This window comes from Lacerta agilis, chromosome 4 (genome assembly GCF_009819535.1).
Source record: "Lacerta agilis isolate rLacAgi1 chromosome 4, rLacAgi1.pri, whole genome shotgun sequence".
NCBI classification, from domain to species: domain Eukaryota; kingdom Metazoa; phylum Chordata; class Lepidosauria; order Squamata; family Lacertidae; genus Lacerta; species Lacerta agilis.
Genome location: NC_046315.1, coordinates 93,767,975 through 93,795,645, shown reverse-complemented (window position 1 = coordinate 93,795,645; position 27,671 = coordinate 93,767,975). Strand labels below are relative to the sequence as shown.

At 42.5% G+C, this 27,671-nt stretch overlaps 1 protein-coding gene across 5 annotated transcripts in view; it reads right to left on the bottom strand.

Annotated features, from left to right (window-relative positions):
- KLHL1 (kelch like family member 1) overlaps positions 1-27,671 on the bottom strand; it is a 142,386-nt gene that overhangs the window by 15,157 nt on the left and 99,558 nt on the right. For 4 of the 5 annotated variants that reach the window (XM_033147989.1, XM_033147990.1, XM_033147991.1 and 1 more), the window contains exon 8: positions 21,292-21,454. In XM_033147989.1, coding sequence (XP_033003880.1) covers positions 21,292-21,454 — 163 coding nt within the window. The remainder of the gene's footprint in view (positions 1-21,291; positions 21,455-27,671) is intronic. The other variant, XM_033147993.1, reaches the window with a different exon arrangement.

The window sequence follows — 27,671 nt, the reverse complement described above, 5'->3', positions numbered from 1 at the left end:
TGGGCACATAGGGCTCGTTTTCAGATGCAGCTCCTGGAGCCGGCCCCGTTCGTGCACGCTCCCTTTAATTGGATATATAAATTTGTTTAAAGATTTTGGGCATGTCTCGGACAAAGGAGTGGGAAGAATGTTGCTAACTGCAGCCCTGAGTGATTAAGAATGAAGATTGGAAGAAGACGCGGACTTTACATTGGTATGTGAAGGAGGGAAAAGAAGGGGGGGTAAGCTCTGGAATCTCCGTTTGTTTTGCCTCAATATCTACTTAACACGGGCGAAACCTCCCCCTAGAAAATCCACTTTCACAGGCAAATGGCAAGTGGACTTTAAAGACAGAATGGAAATTAGAATGGAAATTACAAAAATAAACTGTGTGGAGGTGAAACTTGATCTGGACTTGACTCAACAGAAATGGAGGATCCTCGGCTGGCTGTGACGCAGCTAGAATTAACTGCCGAGTGCTGATGATAGCCTGTGGAGCTGTACACCACTTCAAAGGGAGAAGCCGGATTTGATGGACGATTGATAGTGGAATTTACGAGGGTCTGGCCCTCCCGGAAAAGAGTGGGGACGGCTCACAGGGGAAGAAATTGGTGTGTCGCAGTTTGATTTACAAGTTTGATTTATGAGAGACTTTCAAGATGGCGTCAGCCGAAATGCGATATTGGGAGAGGATGGCTTTTTCCACACAGAGACATTATTTACTATAAGAGTGTCTGCTTGCTGGCATTTATCAGAGGCTGTGAAAATATTGACTTTATGAAGCAACTGGAAAAGATCATAAGAAAGCGCTCCGGAGTCCGAGACATGGGGAATTCACAAGTTAAAAATTTGGCATAATTGGAATTGTTATAATTGGAATTGTATAATTAATTTGGCATTGTAATTTGTTTGGTAATTGGAAATATATGTTGGAAAATCAATAAATATGTTTAAAAAAAAAAAAAAAGAAACATTTAAACTAGACAAAAAAATTGGTTTTCAAGTGGAAAAATCAAAACTGGAAACAGAACTGATCGAATCGAACTCTAAAAACCTTTCCAAGATGTACAATTTGTTGCTAGAGTGGCATACGAAAGATGAATTGGTTAAATCAACAATGATAGATTGGGCAAAAGATGTGGGTCATAATATTATGATGGATGACTGGGAGAGATTGTGGCAGAAAGGTATAAACTTTACTGCATGTAATAGTTTAAGAGAAAATGTAATGAAAATGATATATAGATGGTATCTGACACCAGTTAAGTTAGCTAGAATGAATTCTAAAATGTCGGATGTGTGTTGGAAATGTAAATCGTCAAAAGGTACCTTTTATCATATGTGGTGGTCGTGTTCAGGGGTAAAGGCCTTCTGGGATAAGATTTATAATGAGCTTAAGAAGGTAATGAAAATTACCTTTTGTAAGAAACCAGAGGCATTTCTTTTGAGCATGACCAATGAAGAGATACCCAGTCAGGATAGAGTATTTTTTATGTATGCCACGACAGCGGCTAGAATTCTATTGGCAAGAACTTGGAAGGGTGAAGAGATACCGACAATTGAAGAATGGCAGATGAAGCTGATGGAGTATATGGAGCTCGCAGACCTGACCGCCAGAATCCGAGACCAGAGGGAGGAGAAGGTGTCGCAAGATTGGAAGAAATTTAAGGACTATTTATATAAATATGCTAAACTGAATGTTTGAATATTTGAGCAGAAATATATAGAAGAATCGGCTTTAGAAGTCTAAGGTTAGTTATAATGGTATAGAAGAAATTTTTGATGTGATAGATCTATTTGCATAAGAAGGTTTTAAGATATAGAATACAAGTTAAGAAATATATTGGTTTAAACAAATTTAAAGAGCATTAAGATATGGAGTATAAGTTAATGGGAAAAGAAATGAAGCTACCTAAAGAGTATATAAGTTTTTGAAGACAGAGGAGGGACCAGGGGAAGTCCCCCCAAGAAGTAAAAAACAAGTTGAGAAACAAAGATAGGTATTTGGTAAGGTTTGTATAAGTTTTCTTTTCTGTATGGTATTGTTGTGTTTTATATTGTTGATTGTGTATTATGTTTTTATTGTGTTTATGTATGTTTAATGTTGTTTTTGTTTTGTTTTGTTTTATGGCAAAATAATAAAATCTTATTAAAAAAAAAAGAAATTAATGGGGCTTACTTAGGAGTAGGCATGCACTAATGGTGCTTACTTATGGTGTAGACACACACATTGCACCAACTCTCAACTTAAGTGTTTGTCGCAGAGCATTAATACTCTTTTATGTCGACTGTGAGACATAATTTCTTACAGACTGCCATTTAGGATAGGTTTATACATGGAAATCAGGGGTGGGGGTGGGAATTTCTTTAAGACTACTTAGTATTGTGATGGTAAAGTCTTCAGTAACTAAAATTCCAAATCCATTTGGAAGCTTGCTCCAGGGCAAATAAAACATAATTGGTTCCACCCCATATAAGTGCACATTGAGAAAATTATTCTGATTGCAGTCTAACAATGTTGACACACTGAATGCGTTTCTTATAAGAATTCTTTCACAGTTTGTTGCCTGTTGTACACTGCCTAGAGAATAATAAAATTTATAGAAATGTGGAGCATTTTAAAGTCCAAGCACTGAGCAATTTGGGATGCAAAACCTCCGATCAGTGAAAGAATTATTTACTTGGAAGCTTTTATTGTCCTAAGTACTTCATAAATTCTCAGCTAGTTAAATGTATATTTAAAGTTTCGTTGTTAATGAAGCTGTATTCTCCTCCTCCTACTGTGTCTTATGAATGCATGGCATTTTGAGGTCCTCTCATCAGCTTCATACCATAAATACCAAGGGAATCTGGAAATTCTTGTATGGCATGTGTCTCACAATAGGAATACTCTCTCATAATAGTTTACCTATGTTCACATTTTGATTCCAAGGGAAATGATGTCAAGTAACTGGGCTGATTTTGATTTATTGTTCTATAAATTAATCTGCAATTTATAAGAATCAAATCATTATTGTAGTGGTTGGCATAACCAATGCAGCTTAGTATATGTTATTGTAAACCCACAAGCATATATGACTGAACGCAAGTAGAAAGAACAGCCACATCAAAACATTTATGCCTTCTAATTAAATAGAGTGGTACCTCGGGTTGCGGACATGATCTGTTCCGGGGTGCCGTTTGCACCCCGAAAAGTCCACATCCCGAGCGGCGATATCGTGTTTCTGCGCATGCGCGAACTGCGCAGAGCGTTTCTGTGCCCGCGCGCTGAAACCCGGAAGCAAACACTTCCAGGTTTGCCGCATTCGCAACCTGCAAATACGCAACCCGCAGCAAACATAACTAGAGGTATGACTGTACCATGCTTTACAGTGCAACACTGTGCATACGTACTCAGTAGTAAATCTCGCTGAGTTGCATGGAACCTATTCCCTTGCAGGCACAGGTGCATAATGACTGTGGCAGGCGAAGGGAGGGCACAGGCGATTGGTATTGAGTTGGATTCAGCCACAACCTTATTGATTACAGGAGAGAGTAGATTTGGCTAAGGCATTGGGCATGTATGCTGCATCAGGCAGCCTGCCTGCTACCTGATAGGAACCTGGTAGAGTCAAACCTGTACTGGTGAGTAACCTCCAACATGGATTGGATGCCACGATCCTGCACAGACCACCATTGGGAGAGGTGTATTGGCCCACTGGTCCCCTAGGGGACTTCCGGACAGCGTCAACCTCCTGGACCCCTCTAACAGGGTACCTCTGTGACTAAGGATCCAGCCGAATACCTCATCCGCTGCTACAGTGATGGCTGCTACGAGGTAGGCGAAAACCTATAAGCCAGCAAATTTGCTAGCAGGAGAAAAATCCTCCCTGGCCCCTAATACGGCGACTAAATTAACTATAGCAAGGTCCATAGGCAACGTGCCCACTTCTCCCCTCCCCCTCAGTGGGTCCCTAAAGACTGGGTGGAAAAATACTACAACAATCAGCCAAGGTAGTGGTCAACCCCCTTAAATAGGCTGATTGGGTGACTGGGCACTGCCCATCCTGATCTGAGGGTCCGACATGGCCAGAGGTGGGCAGTGCCAGCCCATCCCCTCCCCAGGCCGTGACTGGGAGGTGGCAACCTCCCTGAACCTACCACGGCCGCACCATGCAGCAACGGCCAGCCACCCGGACTCCCAGGCGAGCAGATTGCAGCCTTTGGGTTCATTCTGCTTTTTCATGTATGACCAGCAAGTTGAAATCATCCGGGTGGGAAACAAGTTGTGCAACTCTTCATTACATTGTAGGTCTAGTGGCAGATTCCTAGGCACTGTTCCACCATACACATTGGATTTCTGAATCGGTGAGCATGTGAAAGACAAGCATGCAGCCGATCTACCTTAGGTGTTAGTTGTGTAACGGAAATATAGCTACCTTACTAGGTGAACAGCTGACAGTAACTTGTAGTGCTCAAGAGAGAAAACATTGAAAAGGATGCTTAAGAAAGCTGAATGTACTCACCTAATTAACAGTGCAATTCTATGCATGTTTACTTGAAAGTAGTTCCTACAATGTTCAATGGAGCTTACTTCCAAGTAAGTGTGTTCTCGGGATTCATTTACATAAAATTGTATGCATGGAGAGTATAAAGATAGTTGAGCTGCCCCTTTTCCTTCAGGGGGTGGTTTAGTAGAAATGTATTCTTATTTTACAATGGATTGTTTTAATCTTTGTACAGTAAACACAGCAACAAGGCAAACTATTGAATTATACTTCAAAAACTGAGGATGGGGAATAATTCCATGCATAACACAAGACTTACTTGTCAAGCTGCCTGTCACAACAGATTCTTTCATTTCCTTAACATCATGGTGTACTTATTTGTGCTTGTTTTTGTAAACAAATATATTTCTTCCCGTCTCGAGATCATTAACTAACTCATGCAATTGTTTTGCACCAGATAGGGGCATTTCAGTAATATTATTCTTTGACAGATCAATCATGTTAGATATAACACTCATCCACTTTGTTCATTCCGGAGACATTGATCATGCTGTTTTCTATCTGGAATCTCTGAAAACATAGTTTTCTGAATACTCCACGGCCTTATGAAATAATTTCCAACTAATGATTCTCATTTTTCCCTTCCATACTTTCTGAGATAAGAGTCAGATCAATAGTGTACTTTAGGACTTGTGCTTGCGTGTTGAAAATAATGCTTAGAGGACAATCTTACGTCAAGTTCCATTAGGGTGAGCAACTTTGGATGCAGTGGATCTCACACTCGGCCAGCTGATTCCCAAGTCGGTTAGGCTCAGTCAGCATTAAGACCCCCAACTCCAGCTCAGGCAAAGTTGGCGAGCAAATACTGGTGTAAGATCACCCAAAAGGGTGTTCTGGGGTGTGGAATGGACAAGGCCAAAGTGTGTGTGTGTGGGGGGGTACTTAAGCTGCATCCTTAGCCAGCTCAGCTGGTCAAATCCTATGACCTGCATAGGGTACTGTTTTAACAGATTGTTTTCCCTTTGCAAGGCTTAGGAAGAGCAGCAACAGCAGCAGCCCTGCTGCTGAATGAGGTTTCACAGAATCATAAAATTGTACAGCTGGAAGGGACCACGAGGGTCATCTAGTCCAACCCCCTGCAATACAGGAATGTTTTTGTCCAGTGTGGGGCTCAAACCCATGACCCTAAGAGCATGGCTGTCAACCTTTTCCCTTTTTTCCAGTGCTATAATATGGGAATTTCCCGCAAAAAGGGAAGGCTGACAGCTATGCCTAAGAGTCTCATACTCTACTGAGCGAGTCCAGTATAAGTTTATGGCAACCTAATTTACACTGACGTGCTTTATGCCAGCTTCTTGTGCATTGGGTTGCTCCTATAGCTGATTATCTAATCACAATCAACTGATTCATTTGGTTGATTCAGTTTTAATAGATCTCCATATAACTAAAACTCTATGAGAGTATGAAAGAAGTGTCACAGCATGATCTTACACATGATCTTACTTAGAAGTCCACTGAGCTCAGAGGGGCTTACTCTCAGGAAAGTGGGTACAGTATGAAATCTAACATGCTTTACATGTTAATACATGCAAATACTCCCACTCATTGATAGGAAGAACTGTCGCTTTTGTTCACCAAAACAGAATAGCATTGGGGGGAAGTCATTCATGTTTCCAGCGAGATTGAGTCTCTTGGGAGCTTTATGTACAATACCTAATAAGATTTAATTCTGCTCAGAATATACTCATTCAGAAAGCAGAGATAACGTGCAGAACATAGTGATTGCATGCAGGGCTTTTCAGGGGCTGCACTCCAGGAAAGTGCATTGATGAGAAAAGGTGTTAAAGATCAGGCTCACACACTGAATTATGAATGAATCTCGATTCAGTTAAAAGAAAATGTCACCGTACGTTTTATCACGTGGTGTACTAAAGGCAGAGAAGTAAAACTCTTTGAAAACCCACAATCACCAGGAAGCAACTACCGAATAGTGTATGTTTTTAAATTCAACTAATAACTTATTTCCTTGGGCCAATTATTAATAGCCTACAACCGCTTTTGTTAACGAGGCCAGTGAGGTAGCTCAAACCTGCCTGAATTTCATGTCTGACAGAAAAGCAAAAGTTGTGTCACTTGACCGCTGTTCATTGACACACTGCATTAATTTACCTTCCGGCGGGAAGGTAAACGGTGTTTCTGTGCACTGCTCTGGTTTGCCAGAAGCGGCTTAGTCATGCTGGCCACATGACCCAGAAGTTGTACGCCGGCTCCCTCGGCCAATAAAGCGAGATGAGCGCCGCAACCCCAGAGTCGTCCGCGACTGGACCTAACGGTCAGGGGTCCCTTTACCTTTATCTTTAAAGGTGGTGGGGATGCTACATTTAAAATGCTCCTTCTTATTGAAAATATTTTGCAAGGAAAATAATAATCTTGTACTCTACCGAGCAGGCTGGAATGGGCTTTCCCCTCTGATGCACTAATTGTTTGCTTGCAATGGCGTTTTTGTTATTAAGATATATATTTTAAAGTAGCACCCACAATCTGCAGTTTTTAATGGTTCAGAAAGTCTACTCTACCTGTCAGAATCCTAGCACTTCAACTTCAGGTGTGTGTAGTTCAGGCATTACGATTTGCTTTGTGTGAGAGAATGGGTTTGTATGACGTGCTGTAATGTTGTGTAAAATTGTCGTGCTTGCACTTCTTGCATTATATAATGTCTAGATTACAAGCAAGTAAGACTGGTTAATGGTCCAAGAATGTGCTTTTCATTCATTTGCTTCTTGTATAGGTTGATTTTGCTATCTTTGCAGTCAATGTGTGGATATATTTCAATCTGCACGAGGGACTGCTATGATGTGTGTATTAAGAGTCTGGAAGATTCAGCCATTTACAGCCTCTTTGGCTCCAACCCAAACTCTCTGATAAACACAAGGGGGAACAGGATTAGGTGAAGGCATCCCTCAGCTGAGCTTTGCTAGTTAGGGAGGGAGGCCTTTTGCTGCAACCCCACTGCGCCCTCCAGGTGGGTGAGAAATTACTGCCAGCAGTGTTTTGCCGGTGGTAGCAAAAAGAGGGCTTTGTAGGGATGTTGGTGGAGCAGATCCAGGTGAAAAAGGGGATGCGAGCCACTTTCTACACTGACCAGCAGGGCCTTGGCTGCAACACAGGACACACTATTAGGATGGCTTTGTCCATCATACTATTGTGGTCAAGAAATGGAATGGCTATGCAGATAACTTATTAACTTATATGCAGAATTCATAATGCAAAAGGCTGGACTGGATGAATCCCAACAACCTCAGATATGCTGATGACACAACCTTGATGGCAGAAAGTGAGGAGGAATTAAAGAAAGAGGAGAGCGCAAAATATGGTCTCAAGCTCAACATAAAAAAACTAAGATCATGGCCACTGGTCCCACCACCTCCTGGCAAATAGAAGAGGAAGAAATGGAGGCAGTGAGAGATTTTACTTTCTTGGGTTCCTTTCTTGATCACTGCAGATGGTGACAGCAGTCACAAAATTAAAAGACCCCTGCTTCTTGGGAGAAAAGCAATGACAAACCTAGACAGCATCTTAAAAAGCAGAGACATCACCTTGCCGACAAAGATCCGTATAGGTAAAGCTATAGTTTTCCCAGTAGTGATGTATGGAAGTGAGAGCTGGACCAAAATGAAGGTTGATCGCCAAAGAATTGATGCTTTTGAATTATGGTGCTGGAGGAGACTCTTGAGAGTCCCATGGACTGCAAGAAGATCAAACCTATCCATTCTGAAGGAAATCAGCCCTGAGTGCTCACTGGAAGGACAGATCCTGAAGTTGAGGCTCCAATACTTTGGGCACCTCATGAGAAGAGAAGACTCCCTGGAAAAGACCCTGATGTTGGGAAAGATGGAGGGCACAAGGAGAAGGGGACAGTGTTCTCAAAGCTACCAACATGAGTCTGACCAAACTGCGGGAGGCAGTGGAAGACAGGAATGCCTGGCGTGCTCTGGTCCATGGGGTCACGAAGAGTTGGACACAACTAAACAACAACATGGCAGATAAAACACAGGCTCTTTACAACGGGAAGGGAGAGAGAGACAGAGAAAGTGGGATCAGAATGAACAACAACAATGTATATTTGATTATTTTTTTAAACCTACATCTTTCTTGAAGTGGATGGTCATATTGGAAAGTGTTTGGAAGAGAGCCATTTCATTTTGGGGATTCACCCCCCCCACCCGAAAACAAAGCAGTTGCAGGCAAAGATTGTGGAAAAAGAGAAGGATGAAAACACCTTTCAAAGAAACTTTTAAAGTAGTGTGGTAGGCAGCAGAAGGAGAATTACAAATGTACGGAAAATCGAAAGGTAGTGAAGGAAACAAAATAAAGAAATGCCAGGAAAAGAAAATGACATATCACTATATATAGATATATTACCAGTGCAGCAATTAACCTGCAAAACAGAGGGGAAGGAAGAAGGCCAGATCAAGAACGTGACTTCCTAAAGGTGTATTATTCAGAATGATAAAGAAGGGAAGTGTTCATAGGGAAGCAAAGACAACGTGGTCAGTTCAGGGCAGGAACATCTGCCCATTCCAGTTCCTGCAGATTTAAAAGCATTTTCTGCTCTTTTTTCCAAGCAGCAGCAGCAGCAAATGCCCTTTCATAAAGCGGCCACACAAATAGAATCCTGTGCTGAACCTCACCAGAGGTTAATTCATCGGCCGTGGGTTACAAACTGGAGGAATCGGATTCTGTAACTGACTTTCAAAGCAAAGCTTCCTGTAGTTTCAATGGTGCAGGGTCAGCCACAGTGTTTTACCCATTATCCTATCGTCATAACAATCACTTGCTACTTTTGTAGTTTACAGCTATTTATATTACAATAATGGTTAAAAGAAATGCTCCCGTTTCAGTACTCCTTCACAGCTGTCTAGGGATTTGAACCCTGGTCTCCCAGGTGCTAGTCCAGCACGCCGGTCACTATTCCACACTGGCTCTTCATATATATATATTCTTTGTTACTGCAATTTCTCCCAACATTTAACAGAGGGGAGGCCCATGTCCCTGACTTTTAAAGGTAAAGGTAAAGGGACCCCTGACCGTTAGGTCGAGTCACGGACGACTCTGGGGTTGCGGCGCTCATCTCGCATTACTGGTCGGGTCATGTGGTCAGCATGACTAAGCCGCTTCTGGTGAACCAGAGCAGCGCACGGAAACGCCATTTACCTTCCTGCTGGAGTGGTACCTATTTATCTACTTGCACTTTGATGTGCTTTCCTGCCCTTCCCTGACTATGGGGGTCCATTCAATCAAGAGGCAGGATCAGGAACGGCAGCTTTGCTTTAAAGAAATCAGCCCTGAGTGCTCACTAGAAGGACAGATCCTGAAGTTGAGGCTCCAGTACTTTGGCCACCTCATGAGAAGAGAAGACTCCCTGGAAAAGACCCTGATGTTGGGAAAGATGGAGGGCACAAGGAGAAGGGGACGACAGAGGACGAGATGGTTGGACAGTGTTCTCGAAGCTACTAACATGAGTTTGGCCAAACTGCGGGAGGCAGTGAAGGATAGGCGTGCCTGGCGTGCTCTGGTCCATGGGGTCACGAAGAGTCGGACACGACTGAACGACTGAACAACAACAACACGCAATATCAAAGAAGGTATGTGCAGAATCCCACCAAGAAGTATAATTAGTCTTATCACAAATCGTTTCCCTTCCCAGTTCAATTTGGAAAATTTGCCTGAGCAGAATTCTGCAAATTTGTATTACTTTGGGGGGGGGGGTGGAGCACGAAGGAAATTCTGCTCTAGATCTTGTCCATTCCCCACCACTATGTGGAGAGTTTTGTCTCCTGATCTGAACCCAAGGGTGTCAATTGTATGTTTGGAGTCTGAAAACAACAACCCTGAAATGTCTATTTGCCTTATTTCTCCGTAATCAATAACGAGCAACCCATTATACTTGATATAAGCACTATTAGCCAGTGGAACTATAAAGTACTTAAAAGCCTGCTTTTGGGAGGAGGAGAATCAATAAAAGGCAGAAGTTTTTCTCTGTGGGTTGTGAAAGACAGCTATTGTATATGTGTGAAGGGCTCCTGTATTATACAACAATTGTGACTTCTGACACTTCACTCAGTGGGTGGCTGTTCCGTTTGAGAGTCACTCACAAGCAGGCTGTTTATGTCTAGAAGTTCAGATATGATCTCCCATTAAAGGAAGTTAAATATATTTTTCTTCCAAATGCACACATACAGAATTATTTAAAAACAGAATAGGGGAAAATCTGTTCTAATAAGAGGCTCAGAAGCCATAGATCACTTTTAAAGCATCGTAATAGGAAGAGTTAGTAAAGGAATAACGTGCAGCTCTTTGATATAAGCAGAGCTCCTAATAATTAAATCTATCAGAATAAAATGTATCGCCTTAATTTCATTTCAGATTTTATGGTCCCTCTCAAAGCAGTATTTCTCTGCTGCAAAAATTAGGTGAGTAAATACTTTGTGAAAGAGCAGTGCTTTCAGAACTCCTAACTCCTCAATGTTGATGTTTTATATAACATCAGATTATTATTATTATTATTATTTTAAAAAACTAGCATATTCTGGAATTCTAATATATTTCCACTTGCAAGGCTTCCACCAGGGACCTGGAAAGAGCCATTCATGTCAAGTTGTGGGCTTCCCATGCCTTCTACTCAAGGCAACTGAAGCACAGGATACTTCCCCAAAACAAATAAAGATAGCTTGAAGTAAATGGCCTAGGAGCATCACAGTGAGCCCAGCAGGAGAGATAGTTGCAGAACTTTGATGAGAAGCACTCGGAACCTGCTCCCTAGTGGTTAAAGGTAAAGGTAAAGGGACCCCTGACCATTAGGTCCAGTCGTATCTGACTCTGGGGTTGTGGTGCTCATCTCGCTCTATAGGCCAAGGGAGCTGGCGTACAGCTTCCAGGTCATGTGGCCAGCATGACTAAGCCACTTCTGGAGAACCAGAGCAGCGCACGGAAACACCATTTACCTTCCCGCCAGAGCGGTACCTATTTATCTACTTTCACTTTGACATGCTTTCGAACTGCTAGGTTGGTAGGAGCTGGGACCGAGCAACGGGAGCTCATCCCGTCGCAAGGATTCGAACCACCGACCTTCTGATCAGCGAGCCCTAGGCTCAGTGGTTTAGACCACAGCGCCACCTGCGTACTCCCTAGTGGTAGCTGTGGGTAAATTGCATCATATCCAGAGTTGAGGCAAAATGAACACTGCTTGCAAAATTAAAAGAAGGCACCTACTGAACCATGTAAAAATGTGGAATCATGAAAATAAGATGGCTGCTGCTGTTATCACCTTTGTAAACAGATTTGACTATTTTAAATAGAATAATAGAATTATGGAATTGTAGAGTTGGAAGGTACCCCAAGAGTCTAGTCTACTTGCCCAACGTGGGACTTGAACCCACAACCCTGATATTACATGCTCTACCAACTGATCTATATCGAAAGGAACTACCGTATATACTTGCGCATAAGCCGACTTTTTCAGCCCATTTTTTGGGCTGAAAAAGTCGCCCTCGGCTTATGCGCAAGTGAGGCGGGCGGTGGGGAAGGAAAAGCAGAGAGAAAGAGCTTCTCTCCGCTTTCCTATCCCTCCCCCCACCCCACCGGGAAATGTGCAGGACGGGGGCATCTTCTCCGATCCCGTCCTGTGCGTTTGCAGCTGTCTGCGAGGTGGTTGGGAAGGAAAAGCGGAGAGAAAGAGTTTCTCTCCGCTTCCCTCCCCCCCACCCCACCAGGAAATGCGCAGGATGGAGATCTGAGACGCGTCTTCTCCGATCCTGTCCTGTGCGTTTGCAGCTGTCTGCGAGGTGGTTGGGTAGGAAAAGCGGAGAGAAAGAGTTTCTCTCCGCTTCCCTCCCCCCCCACCCCACCAGGAAATGCGCAGGATGGAGATCTGAGATGCGTCTTCTCCACGATCCCATCCCCTGCGTTTGCAGCTGTCTGCGAGGTCCTAGCGCCTCCAGACACAAGCTGGAAGGGTAAAGACGCCTCTGCCTCCACTCAGCAGCAGAAAGGCACAGAATGGAGGATCGGAGAAGCACTGCACAATGCTTCCCCCTCTGTCAGTTGGGGGGGGGGAGAGAAGTGGAGAGAAGCTCTTTCCTGCAAAAGGCACAGGACAGGATCAGAGAAGCAGGGGGCACTGGCTTGCCAAGGGTTAAAAAGGATTGAGTGGGATTCCTAGAGAGGTCAGGAAATACCAAGCCCACCTACAAAAGGAGGAGGGGGCCTTTGTCTCTCTCTTCTGCATGTGCTTCATCCCTGGCGCCTCCTGAATCCAGTGAGTCTCTGCTCATCTTGCAAAGGGTCCATTGGGGAGAAGAGGGGGGTCCCTGGGATGAAGGGGAGGGTGCAGGGAGGACCCCCAAGTCAAGGAACAGAGGCTCTTGCCCCCCCTCCTCTCTGCAAAGCCCAGGAGGAGGCAAGGTCACAGGAGCTCTGCAACTCTTATCTTCCTTTGGATCCATTCACAGCTTGGCTGTTTGGGAAGGGAGGGTTCTTTGGGGAGGGAAGAAAAGGGCCTGAAAATAAACCCCCTCACACTCAGGAATCAGTCCCATTTATTGATAGAGGTTGTAGGGGGATGGAAATATTGGACATAAAATACACCAAAGAAATAAAAAGGAAAGCCTAACAGTGAAGGATAGGGGTGCCTGGCGTGCTCTGGTCCATGGGGTCACGAAGAGTCGGACACGACTGAACGACTGAACAACAACAACAACTGTTGGAAGAGGGGAGGGGGCAAATAAAAGAAAGCGCTTATTCCTGTGGTGCAGAGTCAAGCCTATGGAACTCCTTGCCCCTGTTTTTCTTTGAAATAAATATTCAAAAACATTTAATCTACTGATGTCTCAATTAATGTAATTTTATTTATTTTTATTTTTGAAATTTACCAGTAGTTGCTGCATTTCCCACCCTCGGCTTATGCGCAAGTCAATAAGTTTTCCCAGTTTTTTGTGGTCAAATTAGGTGCCTCGGCTTATATCTGCGTCGGCTTATACTCGCGTATATACGGTAATTCCAATGACTTTAAATAAAATGTGTGTGTGTGAGAGAGAGAGAGAGAGCAAGAGAGAGCGTGATGAATAATTATTTGTATACTTAATTCTGCTGAAAACCATGCCGTTCATATATTATGAAGGAGGAGAAAGTTCAAATCATGACATTATGCAATGATTCAAAAAGCTTAACTGGGATGTCTAACAAATGACATAGTTAAAGGGACTGTTGAGACCTCTGATCTTTTTACGAAGTCGTGTATGGGTTGAGGCTATCAAGAACTGCTTAATTTTCTCTTTCTATTATTTTCAGTATACTTAGATTTTCCTACTTTTATGCCTTAACATTGTACTTAGCAAACTTTCACCATATGGAATTTATAGAAAATATCTTACCTTAAACCACAACTGATGTTTGTTTATATTGCTAAAATTATGGGCTTATATCCACATCCCCTAAAGACAGTATCTATAAAAGCCATAGATTTTCACTGTGCTTAGCTATGCACAAAACAGAAAGAAAAATAACAAATGAAGATTTCCTCAGAGGTTTCAGAGCTGTACTTATAAGATCATTTGGTAAATTTACATTTTAGCTGACTGGTTAAATGTGACCATAAATTTATATATTAAAAAAATATTCTTTTGGAGGGAGAACAAAGTTGTGCAGTCAAAGCAGAACTGTCCATTTGAGCTATCCTCGAACATTTCAGCAGCACTTGGTGCAGTGGAGCAATGACAATTAGAAAGTCAACTATAGTTTATGGATGAATGGGCAATGTGAGATTGGACACAATGTCCTAGGAACTGAAGTATTATTTTTAGATATACTCAAAATATATGGACCACCATTCAAAAGTTATATATGCCTAATGCTACTTTTGTTTTTAGGTGTGCAATAAATTTATCATTAACAAGGATTGGATAAGTACTAGGATGCACTGCAACTCTAATTTAGTCTCCTAAGCCTAAGAACCTTGTAATTCTATATTGTCTGGTATTGTTTAGTAATGTCAGGAAACCCCCCCCCCCCAGCCACTCTGGGCTGCTCCCAACAGAATATTAAAAATAGAATCAAACATTAAAAACCTCCTAACAATATAGCAACATGCATCACTACTGCCAGGGCTTGTTTTTCAACAAACACCACTATTGCCTCATTACGTGAACCATCTTTGGAACACCACAACACACACGTAACTAGCTGTAAGGTAACATAACATGATATATAATAAAACTGTAATTTTAATCGTCATATCAAAATTCACAAAGCACAGTTCCTGATGGGAACATATCATATCTTCTGTACGTATTGGTATCGTAAAGTCCAAGGATTGTTTAAAAAAAAAAAACCCCACTGAGGAATTTCCTGGAAACCTTGTCGCTGAAGAAGCCCGATGGGCGAAACAAGGGTGTATCCCGAGAAGTATTCTACCATTATCTGCCTTTTGTTACTAATTAGTTCCATTTGTCACACTTTCAGACATAGGACGATCCAGAAGGAAGATATCAGCATGAAATGACATTGCCAACAGGAAATTTCCATTGTAATCATTGCACCTGACAATCCTTGGACTTTACGTTATCAATACATATAGAACAGGCATATCCAACAGGTAGATCGTGATCTACCGGTAGATCACTGGATGTCTGCGACAGATCACTGGTAGATCATTGGCTCACCCCAAAGAAGCTGAACAACTGTGACTCCCCTAAAATAAAGCTCAACATTTTACCTCCTCCCTGAAAAAACTCAACAACTTTGACCCGAACCCCCCAAAATGGTCCTTCCTAAAAAAAAAAGTTCAACAACTTTGACCTGAAACCCCCAAAAGGGGGTAGATCACTGCCACTTTTTTTTTTTAACTCTGTGAGTAGATCACAGTCTCTTGGGAGTTGGCCACCCCAATATAGAAGATAAGATACGTTGCCATCAGGAACTGCACTTTGCGATTTTTGATATGGCGATTAAAATTAGGGGGGGTTTCAGCCAGAATTCACTAGAACTCAGTTCTGGCACCTCTCAAGTGGGCACCATTGCCATTGTAAGAGAACAAGGAAAGTGTTCATGGTGAGCTCTGGTACTTCTTTTTCTAGAAAAATATCACTGACTGTTGCTACTATACATCCCAGACCAAGCAGGCTCACATGGAAACTGTAACTTGTGACAATCACATGGAAAGTCTCTATGCCACTGCAGCTGTAGAGACTTTCCATGGTATTAGACTATTAGAGTAGCAGGCTTTGAAGGGTACGATCCCAAGACAGAGACATCACTATAAAGAAGCATCTCCATAATGCAGACAACGTGTCAAATCAGCCAGAAGCTGTTACTCAGGAGCAAGCATAAGCTTAGTAAAATAGCTTTATGTTAATGCATATTTATTCCTTTATTTGGCAGACCAGTTATCACACAGGTGATGGCACTATCTGCCATGTCTCCAAAACTGTTTGGAGACGGTTCTACTCTGTCTCCAAAAACACCCTTGGCATCTTGCTTGCTTTTTTCCATTCATCTGTGTGGGTAGAGGAGAAAAAAACAACAACCCTGCAGCCTACAGATATTTAGTGGCATTTCCCATTCAATGGAATATATACAGTATATATATACAGCACTTCAAAAGGAAAAAAAAGCAACGGGGGGGGGGAATAAAAAATTAGCTATGGTGATAGTCCAATGATAATTTTTGTCTTTCTGATAAGAATACACAAACTGTTTTATCAGCTTAGACTGGTAATAGAGGTAAAGACTCTCACATACAGTGAAATATTAACAGTGATAAATCAAGACATGCAGAGTATAGTTTGAAGCCGACTCAATGAGTTTGTGTTTCTGTGGTGCATCAATCTTAGTTTATTGTGACATATATAAACATACAAACAACAGGGGACCTGTGGCATCTTTAAACTAACAGACTGTAGCGAATGCCACAATAAATATGTTTGCTTGAATCAAACGTTGTCAGAATGGAAGGACCCCTTAATCTGCGCCAGAGGGTGTGCCAAATCTCCAGAGCAGATTTGGAGAAGTTGGGGCAGGAGATAGCTGCAAGGGAATGGAAAGCAATATGAAGTCCTCTTGTGCAAGTGAAAAGTGCTCTCAGGCAAAACTGGATGACATCTGTTGCCTTTAAGGTACAATAAGGCAGGGATTTATTTTATTTATTAAGATCATTTTGGGGGAAGTGCATTTGTTTAGTTGTTTTGTTTTGAGTACAGGACTGTTGAATAACAGGTTTAATATGTTGGAGGGAGAAGCCTTGAATGTGAAAATGAAAAGTTGGGTTTTCAGTATAAAAGAATGGGTATCTGAGAGAGCAATGCTAGTATATTTCAGTCCCTGAGACATCACATCTACTGCTAGCTCCTTGAGGTATAATTCAGAGAATCAACTACACTAAAAAATCTCATACAGTCTGATGCTGTGTAATAAGCACTTGGTTCAGTTGTACGTACTTCCTTGCAGGTGGAGCAAGGCTGCAATGTCTGTTGTTGTTTTTTACAGCTCTGTCAGATACTTAAACCCTTTTCATGCATCACATTTGTCCTCCTGCCTCTGCCCCTAACCTCCATAAGCTGAATGAAGATGTGAAGAAGGACCCACTCAGACCCATGGTGACACTGCACACAGTTATTTACTTATCCTGGCGGACCCTAACATTTTCTTTAATTTCACTTGTTCAGAACACTATAAAGAAGACTGATTTCATGAGCCATTAACTATTTCTTCTTGTTACTGTTTCAAGCTGAGCACACAGATATAATTGTTTTTGTAATAGTTCCATCATCTCACTTTAAGTGGACATAGTTTAAATGTGACTGCTTTACTATAATTATTTTTTCTCCCTGAATCCACACAATATTAAACAACAGATATATGCAAACTGAGCAGAAATGTACACAAGTGTCATAGTCCTGCGCTGCCCAGCTACAACAGATCTCAGTGGGGGGAGAAGTCAGCCAACCACTCAAGTCTCAAGGGGGTACTTGCCTGGAGGCAAAGTTCAGTTGCAAGGTTCAGTCCAGTCCTAAGGTTAGGAGTATCTCAGTTCACGCAGTCAGGTGATCCAGGGGTCAAGAAAGTTGAGAGGCCAAGGTCGCGAGAAGCAAGAAGCAGCAAGGTCTGGTCAGGAACAACAAATGTTGTTTCCAGCAACTGAATGAAGCTGGAAACCCTGATTAAGAAAGCTGGAGCCAGCTGGTTCTCATCAGGAGCAAGAAGGCTGATCAGTAGCAGATGGAGTCACTTCGCCTTCAGGTGGCTGCTCAGCAGGTGAAGCCAACTCCAGGCTATTACCAGGCATAGGCAAACTCAGCCCTCCAGATGTTTTGGGACTACAACTCCCACCATCCCTGACCACTGGTCCTGTTAGCTAGGGATGATGGGAGTTGTAGTGCCAAAACATCTGGAGGGCCGAGTTTGCCTATGCCTGCCTATGACACTAAGGAGGATCAGAATCCTATCTGCTAGTCTTGCTCCCAGGCTTCATGTATCATTGCCCAGGAGCTGAAACCCAATGGCCTTTGCTCTGATTGCAGGATCGGCACACTGCTACAGACTGCACAATTACAGCTCATGTCTACAGGCTCCTAAAAACAAATTATTGTCAACACATGGAGATTGAGGGGTGGCCATAGAATCATCGAGTTGGACCCCAAGGATCATCCAGTCCATCCCCCTGCAATGCAGGAATATTCATACAGGGATTGAACCTGCAACCTTGGCGTTATCAGCACTGCTCTCTAACCGACTGAGCTATCCAGTGCTGAGTCAGTAGGTACAAACTTAGCACCCACATACCTCATCCATGAACACATGCTTACATGATCTGCATGATTATTTTATCTGTAATCTTTTTTTAAATAAAGCTATTTTTTTGAAACACCGTAAAGAGACCTTATCAAAGTGTCGAAGATTTTAGTGCTGAAGCCCTAAAGTATCTGCTGTAGAATATTAGTTTCCAATGGTGGAATAATATTCCCACACCTCTAGTATAACGGTCTGGTTTGTGATATTAAAGTCCATGCAGCAGTTGGCGTGTGGAGCAGTTTAAGCACTTGCATGGTGTTGTAGCACGTCTCAGGTGATCAATTTTTACAAATGTCAGCCAACTCTTTCTGAAGATCAAACAGAAATAGGTCCTGTGATTTCTCAAGTGAAAGAGCAGTCCACTAACTATGAGAAGCTACAACTGCTTTCCTATAACAAAAAATAAGAGTAAAATTCCCTGTATGCAAGTGTCTGTATTGCATACAGTTATCAATTAAAGTCCCTGTGACAGGCGTTGTATCATACTAGAGCCACAATTCGTTAAGACCAGACTTAATTAGACTGAAACCTGAAATAAATGTTCAGAAGAGAAATGAAACCAATATACTTTTGGGACTGGTCTGATTTTAAAGGAACATTTTGACTAAGGGCATGTTCACACTGCGTGATAATGTGCATTCTGTGCTGGACGCAAGCACCTTAGGGGAGTGCTGTACACATGATGCCAGCTCTGTGTTGCACCTGTCTCACACTATATGTTGCTGTGAAAGACATTTTGTTGGTAGGGTTATAATCTGTTTTGTGCGAGAATGCAATTCTCATGCACTTGCTACACACGTGTACACAAGGGAGTGCTTTTTCAGGTCACCTCCTCCTGGGGCAGATGCTCACAATTTAACTTTTCTATGAATGAGAAAGGTGAAATAGGAAGCAACACAGACCCTTAGGCGCTGTGGCCAACTACACGACCACTAATTTTTTTGTTTTCTGCTCCCTGGTTGCAATTTTAAAACTTGTATTTGTGCTGTGGTTTGTTTCCCTATGACTCCAGGGTCTATGGTTTGCTGTAACTTTATGTCATATATTACATATTTTATGTTTTTATGGGCTTATAGCCGCAATAAAATTTGAATTTGAATTTGAATTTGACCCTAAGCTACCTCTACAAACAGATTTATATCCTTTGTCTATCAGTATATACTGGTTTCCGGCCTCTCTCTTTTTAAAAGACTGCATTATATAAAAAAAGAGGCCTGTGGAAAAAGTAATTCAGGGGATGAGTTAGCACTTCTGTGTACTAATTTGAAAAGACACCCACCTGCCTGTTCACAGAACATGGATAGCAGATGATGCTTTAGATATGTTGTGTTAAAGTGTGTACAAATGCAAAATGCTATGTACAAAAGTGCACTGTGGGGAAAAGCGACTTCTAGGCATTTCAAAGGCAATATGTGAACACAGCCTAAGGATGCACTCCTATCACACTTACTTGGGAGAAAGCCCTAATGGACAAACCAAGCCTTACTTCTGAGGAAACATACACAGAACTGGATTGTATGACTGTAGTCCAAAGCATATTTACCTGGAAGATCTGAAAGCAGTGAATGTTGAAAAATGGTAATAGTGGGTGTTAAGCCGATAGCTCCATTAGTTCCTCAGTTTTCTGATGCATTCACCCTCCCAGAACCCTAATCATGCAGGTGGTCTTGAGTTTGCATCTTCTGTTTATGTGCACCATTGGGAGCTACACTGCCAGACCAATTACAGGACTAGTTTATTAAAATGACGATGTGTCGCTTCTGCCTTCTTTGATGACAGAGTGTTTTGTTCTAGATAAAAAAAATTCCTTCCAGGAGCACCTTAGAGACCAACTAAGTTTGTTATTCAGGAAGCAGGTGGTGCCGTGGGTTAAACCACAGAGCCTAGGGCTTGCTGATCAGAAGGTCGGCGGTTCGAATCCCCGTGATGGGGTGAGCTCCTGTTGCTTGGTCCCAGCTCCTGCCCACCTAGCAGTTCGAAAGCACGTCAAAGTGCAAGTAGATAAATAGGTACCACTCCGGTGGAAGGTAAACGGCATTTCCGTGCGCTGCTCTGGTTCGCCAGAAGTGGCTTTGTCATGCTGGCCACATGACCCGGAAGCTGTACGCCAGCTCCCTCGGCCAGTAACGCGAGATGAGCGCCGCAACCCCAGAGTCGGCCACAACTGGACCTAATGGTCAGGGGTCCCTTTACCTTTACCTTAAGTTTGTAATTGGTATGAGCTTTCGTGTGCATGCACACTTCTTCAGATACACTGAAACAGAAGTCACCAGACCCTTATATATAGTGACTTCTGTCTGGTGACTTCTGTTTCAGTGTATCTGAAGAAGTGTGCATGCACACGAAAGCTCATACCAAGAACAAACTTAGCTGGTCTCTAAGGTGCTACTGGAATGAATTTTTTTTTATTTTGTTTCGACTACGGCAGACCAACACGGCTACCTACCTGGTTTTGTTCTAGGTATCAGCAATTTATTAAGATAATGTGACAATAACATAAATGAAAGAGAAAGATTATAAATAAATAAAAGGAGAAGGAAAATGTAAGACTGCAAAACTACTGGGAGCAAAAGGCATAGACACTGACACAGTGTTGCCATCTACTCCTGTAACTGAGAGATGGGAAGAATGAATAAAGATCACATTATGAAATGCAAGATTGTATTTCAGACACCATTTAGGAAATATGCAATTTCTTCAAACTGCAAACTTAATTGTGAGATTTTCCCTTGCACTTTCAGGTCTGTAAACACTGTTCTACTTATGCACAGGCTCCATTTCTGAAATCTCTGTTCTGGGCATAAGCCATTTTAGTCACACTTGCAAGTAGCAGAAGAGCACCTTGAGTTTGGAGTTTTAGAGGACTGAAGAGATAATCGTGACACCTAGTCAATGTGAGAGGCATTGGAACGTTTCTGCCCAAGTATGTGTCAGTTATTTATAACTGTACCACTTTAAACCATTATCCCCCACTACTCACTTGCCATTTAATGCTGCCACACCGACTGTGCTTCTGGCAATAGACATGCTGGCTACAAAAGTCCACTGCTGATTTTGGGGGTCCCACCTCTCGACGGTGTTCAGATAGCTCCAACCATCATGGCCTCCAACTGCATAAATTGGCCCTTCGAGAACAGTAACTCCTAGAAAGAGAGTCAGAGGAGGAAGATAACAATACATCCAACACATGAAAGGCCAGCTCTGTAAAGGCTAACATGCATGGAACAGTCAAATAGGTCAACCTGCTTCTCATATGGCAGTAAACCCCTATGTGACAGCATGTGGAGCTCCCAGAGGAATGCTGGCTGGACAATCCTTGCCTGAAGGGACTGTGTGAACTGACAGTTCTACTGGAATGGTGCATAGGTAGCCACCAATATTTGCACGGCAGTGGCAGCACTCTTGCAGAAGTTGCATGGGGCCCATTTGATGTAAGAACTAGGTGGGAAACTGGCAAGCAGGACAAAAATTAGTGCTAATACACCCAGGACCCTCACGAAAATGCTGGAGAGGGTGCACCTCCACAGGCACATACTTCCACATGTGGTGGGAGTGCCCCAAAATCCAAACATTCTGGACAACAACCACACGAGAAATATGTAAAATAACCAAGCAAGTGTTAGAAATCACCCCAGAATTGATCTTACTAAACATCTTCCAAGACAATAATGCCCACTTACAACACAAAGAACTCATAATCCATCTACTCTCAGCATCCAGAAACATCATAACCAGACACTGGAAAGACCTGTCAGGAGTAAACATGGACCAATGGTACCAAGCAGTATGGGAAACAGCCCTACTAGAAAAACTAACCAGTAAACTGAAACTGACACGGGGACAAACTGAAGAAGACACCTTCACCCTGGTATGGTTCCCCTTCATCACATACACAACAAGACAATGACAAAAATCTACCGACAGCATACAAATCAATATGGCTAACCTGACCCAAAATACCCACCAACCCCACTCACAGGAAACCAAAGATCACCACAGCCAACCACAAACGAACAACCACATCCCAAGCCAACTCCGACCTCTCTCACCGCCAAACGAGCACAAGCAAACAACAGAGAACCTACATAAACAATGCTGACACCAAACCCTACTCATATCAAGTAAAAAAGAAACACAGTCACCCCACCCCACCTACCTCCCCGTCCCACCCACTTCTTCCCCACTTCCCCCCTTTCTTTTCTAATGTCTCACCAACACTGACTTATAAAAATGTTATATGGAAAAACTTGAGAGAGACATTGTACTACCTTTGAAAATCTTTAATAAAAATATTTTTTTAAAAAAGCACAACAGCCTACCTGGTTTCAGATCCCCCAGAAACTGGTATTCAGGGGCATACTGCCTCCGACAGTGGAGGCGGAAAATAGCCATCATGGCTAGCAGCTGCTGATAACAATTATTCTCCACTAATTTGTATAACTCTCTTTTAAAGGCATCCATGTTGGTGGTGACCACTCCCCCCTCGCCCCAAGTATGAAGAAGTACCTTCTTTTATCTGTCCTGAGTCTTCCAACATTCAGATTCCTTGGATGTTCATGAGGACTAGTGTTAAGAGGGAGGGAGAAAAACTTTTCTCTATCCACTTCCCCCCTGCCTTGTTGACACTCTCAAAGAACCCGAATAGGCTCAAGAGATGAGATTTATCCTCTCTCTTCCTCCTGCCCTCGTAGGACTCCCCCCCCTTTTTTTCCTTTCGGCTGAGAAAGAAAGGGGCAGGGAAGTTGTAGGAAGGGCTGTGTAGCAGCAGGGGGAGATGCACACACCACAGCAGGAGTAAGGGTAGGCGAGATACCTGACTCAAAATGCAGCCAGACTTCTCAAGCAGGAGAGTTAAAATGCCAAGCCCCCCACAAAGCCTCATGCCATCTCTAGTAAGAACCTATTATTTGTCTTACTGGATCAGACCCAAGTCTATCCAGGCATGCATTCCGTTTCCAACAGGGGACTTCTGGGGACACCCAATCAAGGCATGAAGGAGAGTGTCTTCCCCTGTTCTCTTTCCACAGCATCAGAGATTTCTTACTCTTTTAGAATGGTGTTTCCTTCAGCTTTCATGGCTGAAATTTCAGCCATGAAATTTCAGTGTATCTGAAGAAGTGTGCATGCACACGAAAGCTCATACCAAGAACAAATTCAGTTGGTCTCTAAGGTGCTACTGGAAAGAATTTTCTATTTTGTTTCGACTATGGCAGACCAACATAGCTACCCACCTGTTTCATGGCTAGTAACCTTTGATGTGTCCCCCCCCCCCCAGCCCAAAATAATTATTCAAATTGTAGCAGCTGCCTGCATAGCAACCACACTCTCACAACTTGTCTTTTTGCCACAGTGGAAGTCCACCTGCAACCCCAGGGAGAGCTTCTCATGCTCCAGCACAGCTCATAAGAGGGCAGCCATGGGCATTGGTTCTTGGGCTTGCAGAAAAACAGTATACCTGAGATATATTGCTCATTTTCAGACTTCAGAACTCTTGACCTATCTTAAACAAACCCAGGTTTTGCAATGTTAATAGCATTGGTGATTTTAAGTGTTTCTCAAAGCTCTCTCCTTTAAATAGCGGAAGATGGATTTTCTGAGGCAGAACAGTAGCTTGAGAAAGACAAACTGTTTCAAAGATAGCTAAGGCTAAAAGTCCTCTTTTCGAATGAACTTTTCGGTTCATTTCTTTTAATAGCTAGAACTCAATTTATTTTTAAGTAGTCTGTAGTGAAATGTCAGGCTGTTGTTCCTATTAGCACATGGTAGCACCTCTGTTCTGAGGCCAAAAGTGCAAAATTCTATATAAATTGTATTTTTTTTTCCTAGTAGGTGCACCTGAATGTGGGACAGTCTCTTGGGATTAAACACTGCTAGCTGCCCTGACAACTTCTACCTGATGTGATGATTCAGCACTTAGTCATACCCATACCTTTTGGCAGCTAATTTATACCTGGGACCTGCTGGAAGATGTTTTTTATTGGAGGTTTATTCAAATTATTAGAAGTTGTCTGTTGAATATTCTACAAAGTATACAGCTGCACACTGAGTTGGAAACCATATTAATGTAGCAATATATTTATCCCTGCAAAGATCATAAAATTGTTCATGATCAAAGCACATGGACTAGTAGTTGAGAAACTGAGATCACCTGAGTTCTGTTGCAGGGCTTTGCTCTGTGAAGGAAAGCTGCATAATAATTATTCATATATATATTGTCCTGCGCAATTCACTGAAGTTTAGTACTTGCTCTAGCCTTTCATCAAATGTAAAATAAGAAATGGCTGTATCTGAGATTCAACCTTTTATTGTCATGGTTTTGCATATCAGTTTTAAAAGTCATAAGGTTATTGTCCAATATGTGTATTGAACTCCTATTTCTATGTCTTTTTTTTTTTTTTTTTTACTTCACCAAATGGGCTTTAAAAGTATTCCATTGACTCAGACAGCAGATGCCATTGTCGAAACAAGATATCTGAATTATTTTCATTACAACTGTAGGGTTTTTTTCTGGAGCCGACATGAAAATTCTCTTGACAATGCTATGTTAATCTGAAGTTTGTTCTCCCAGATGGCAAAATGCTTGTTGTTCTCCCTATCCCCCCAGGTATAAAACAGTATATGAATTCAATAAATAATAATAAAATAATAATAATATTCATCTCACAGCTCTCTGGAAGCAGTGGTCAACATAGCACACAGACAGAGAATGGACTCAGCCCCAAACTCATGTCTAAACTGTACAGATGACTGTACATCTTTCCCCATGAAATCTCATGGAAATTGTTCTTGTCAGGAAGTCATTCATTACTTTATATTCTATCAAAGGAATTTTGTGGAGGTTTGGGGCAGGAGGGGGAGAATCTATGAAGGAGTTACTGCCACCTTGTTGGCTTGATGTGGCTAGGGTGGGAGGGGGCTTTTTGCAAATACTTTTTTTTTCTCCAGCTCTCTTTTCCATTGACACAAACTATTGAGAAGAAGAAGAAGAAGAAGAAGAAGAAGAGTTTGGATTTGATATCCCACTTTTCACTACCCGAAGGAGTCTCGAAGCGGCTAACATTCTCCTTTCCCTTCCTCCCCCACAACAAACACTCTGTGAGGTGAGTGGGGCTGAGAGACTTCAAAGAAGTGTGACTAGCCCAAGGTCACCCAGCAGCTGCATGTGGAGGAGCGGAGACACGAACCCGGTTCCCCAGATAACGGGTCTACCGCTCTTAACCACTACATCACACTGGCTCTATTATTGTTCTTATTTTTGAAACCAGTACTTTTTATTCCTCCAGAGAAAAAGCTTCTGGAACGCCACTTCCCTCAGAAGACCTACCCCAGAGCCCAAAGAGGGGCAGCATGGGGGCTTGCTCAGCTAAGGTGCAGCTTTCCTGTGCATCAGCTGTTGAGGCTGAAGAGCCTCACCAAAACTCCGCTGCACCTCTGGCTCAGGAGGAGACCCTCTCTGGAGCCCGTAGAGGATATCCGCTAGCGGGGTCCAGGGAGGGTCTCCTCATGAGACGAAGTCACAGCAAGGCTTTGATAAAGGTGGTTAGATCTGTCCCTGCACTTCTGGGGCCCACCTGAGAGGTTCCGGAATGCCACCCTGGCACATTCCAGCTGAAAAAAAGAGCCTTGATTGAAATTAACTACGCCAATTCCAGAGCTCGTGTACTTATTGGATCTTATTTGACTTGTTAGGGAAGGATGCACTTTTTAGTTCGTATTATTCTAAAATATCTATATATCACTTTCCCAGGCAAGGTCTACACAAAGGCAGCTTGCACAGAATAAAAACCACAAATATAAAAATTACTAAAATGAAGAATAAAACAGATAGAAAGAAATGCAGCCCTAGCTTGTGTTCACTGAGAATACTGATGGACGGGGCCAGCCCAAGACCTTTTGGCACCTGAAAAAAGATAGACCACTGACATTTCCCCTTGCCCACAGGTCTGGGCCCATCCCTGGTGTGGTGGGAGGTTGCCTTACCTCACCTCATTGGTGTGCTTGCCATGCTAGGGCAGTAAGCTAGCTTAGGGGCTGCTGGGCAGACCACATGACACTCCTTCTAGCAACTTTCCAGCTGCCTCACTCTGCCTCATGGTAGGACCAGCCCTGCTGATGGGTGTGTGTGTATAGATTTTATATACCTGATTTACATTTATGTGCATCTATGCCCACAGAACTTCAATGAAGCATAATGGGGGCTCTTCGAGGGGTGCAGGTGTTGTTCCATTAACAGAGTTTCTCATATCTATATATCTATATATCTATATATATCTATATCTACCTACCTACCTACCTATATATCTATCTACATACAGTGGTACCTCAACTTACGAAATTAATCCATTCCGAAGGTGCGCTCGTAAGTCGAAATCTTCGTAAGTTGAAGGCGCCATATCGGAATGGGGAAAAAATCGGAAATCGAAAAAAGCGCATTCAAATTTTCATGTCGAGGTATCGTGCCGCCACTTCCGAAATTTTCGACTTGCGAAGGGAAAGCAGCGGCACGATACCTCGACTTACGAAAATTTGAATGCTCTTTTTTCGACTTCCGGAGGTCATTCGGAAGTCGGAAAATACAGAAGTCGAGTCACTTGTAAGTCGAGGCACCACTGTGTGTGTGTGTGTGTGTGTGTGTGTGTTGTACAGTAGCACCTTAGAGACCAACTAAGTTTGTTCTTGGTATAAGCTTTCATGTGCATGCACACTTCTTCAGATATGAAAGCTCATACCAAGAACAAACGTAGTTGATTTCTAAGGTGTTACTGGATAATTATATACACACACACACACACACACACACACTGCGTCAGAGCAACACAGCTACCTACCTGAATCTAGAGTTTCTCCCTGTCTGCCACTGCAGGGTCACACATCATATTCCTAAGCCCCCACTCTTCAGGTATTTTTTATTTGTAGAATATTCTCTCTCTCACACACACACAAGTCTGCGTGTGTTTTGTTTAAAAACAGAATTCTGTACTACCAATAGGAAAATAAGTTACATCATGGTATGTTTATCTGGGTAAATATATAGCTACATCTGCAGAAGATACTCCTTATACAGGTTTTCTTTATTTAAAAGGAAATCTTAATTAAGGGTAGTTTAATGTTGCTGAGAGCTTTTATTAAATATGTGGGCTCCTAGGGCTTTAAAAATAAATTAAAGAAGCATCTTCATTATTCTGAAAGTAATAAACCTGCTGTGGTTGTGTGTGTGTGTGTGTGTGTGTGTGTGTGTATGGCACACATTGCTCAGGCATACGGAAAGTTCATGTTGAACATCCCAGGGACTCAATAATTTTATCTGGGAATTTTCATGTTCCATGTTTAAACACAGTGGCTGTTGTAGATGTACATAAT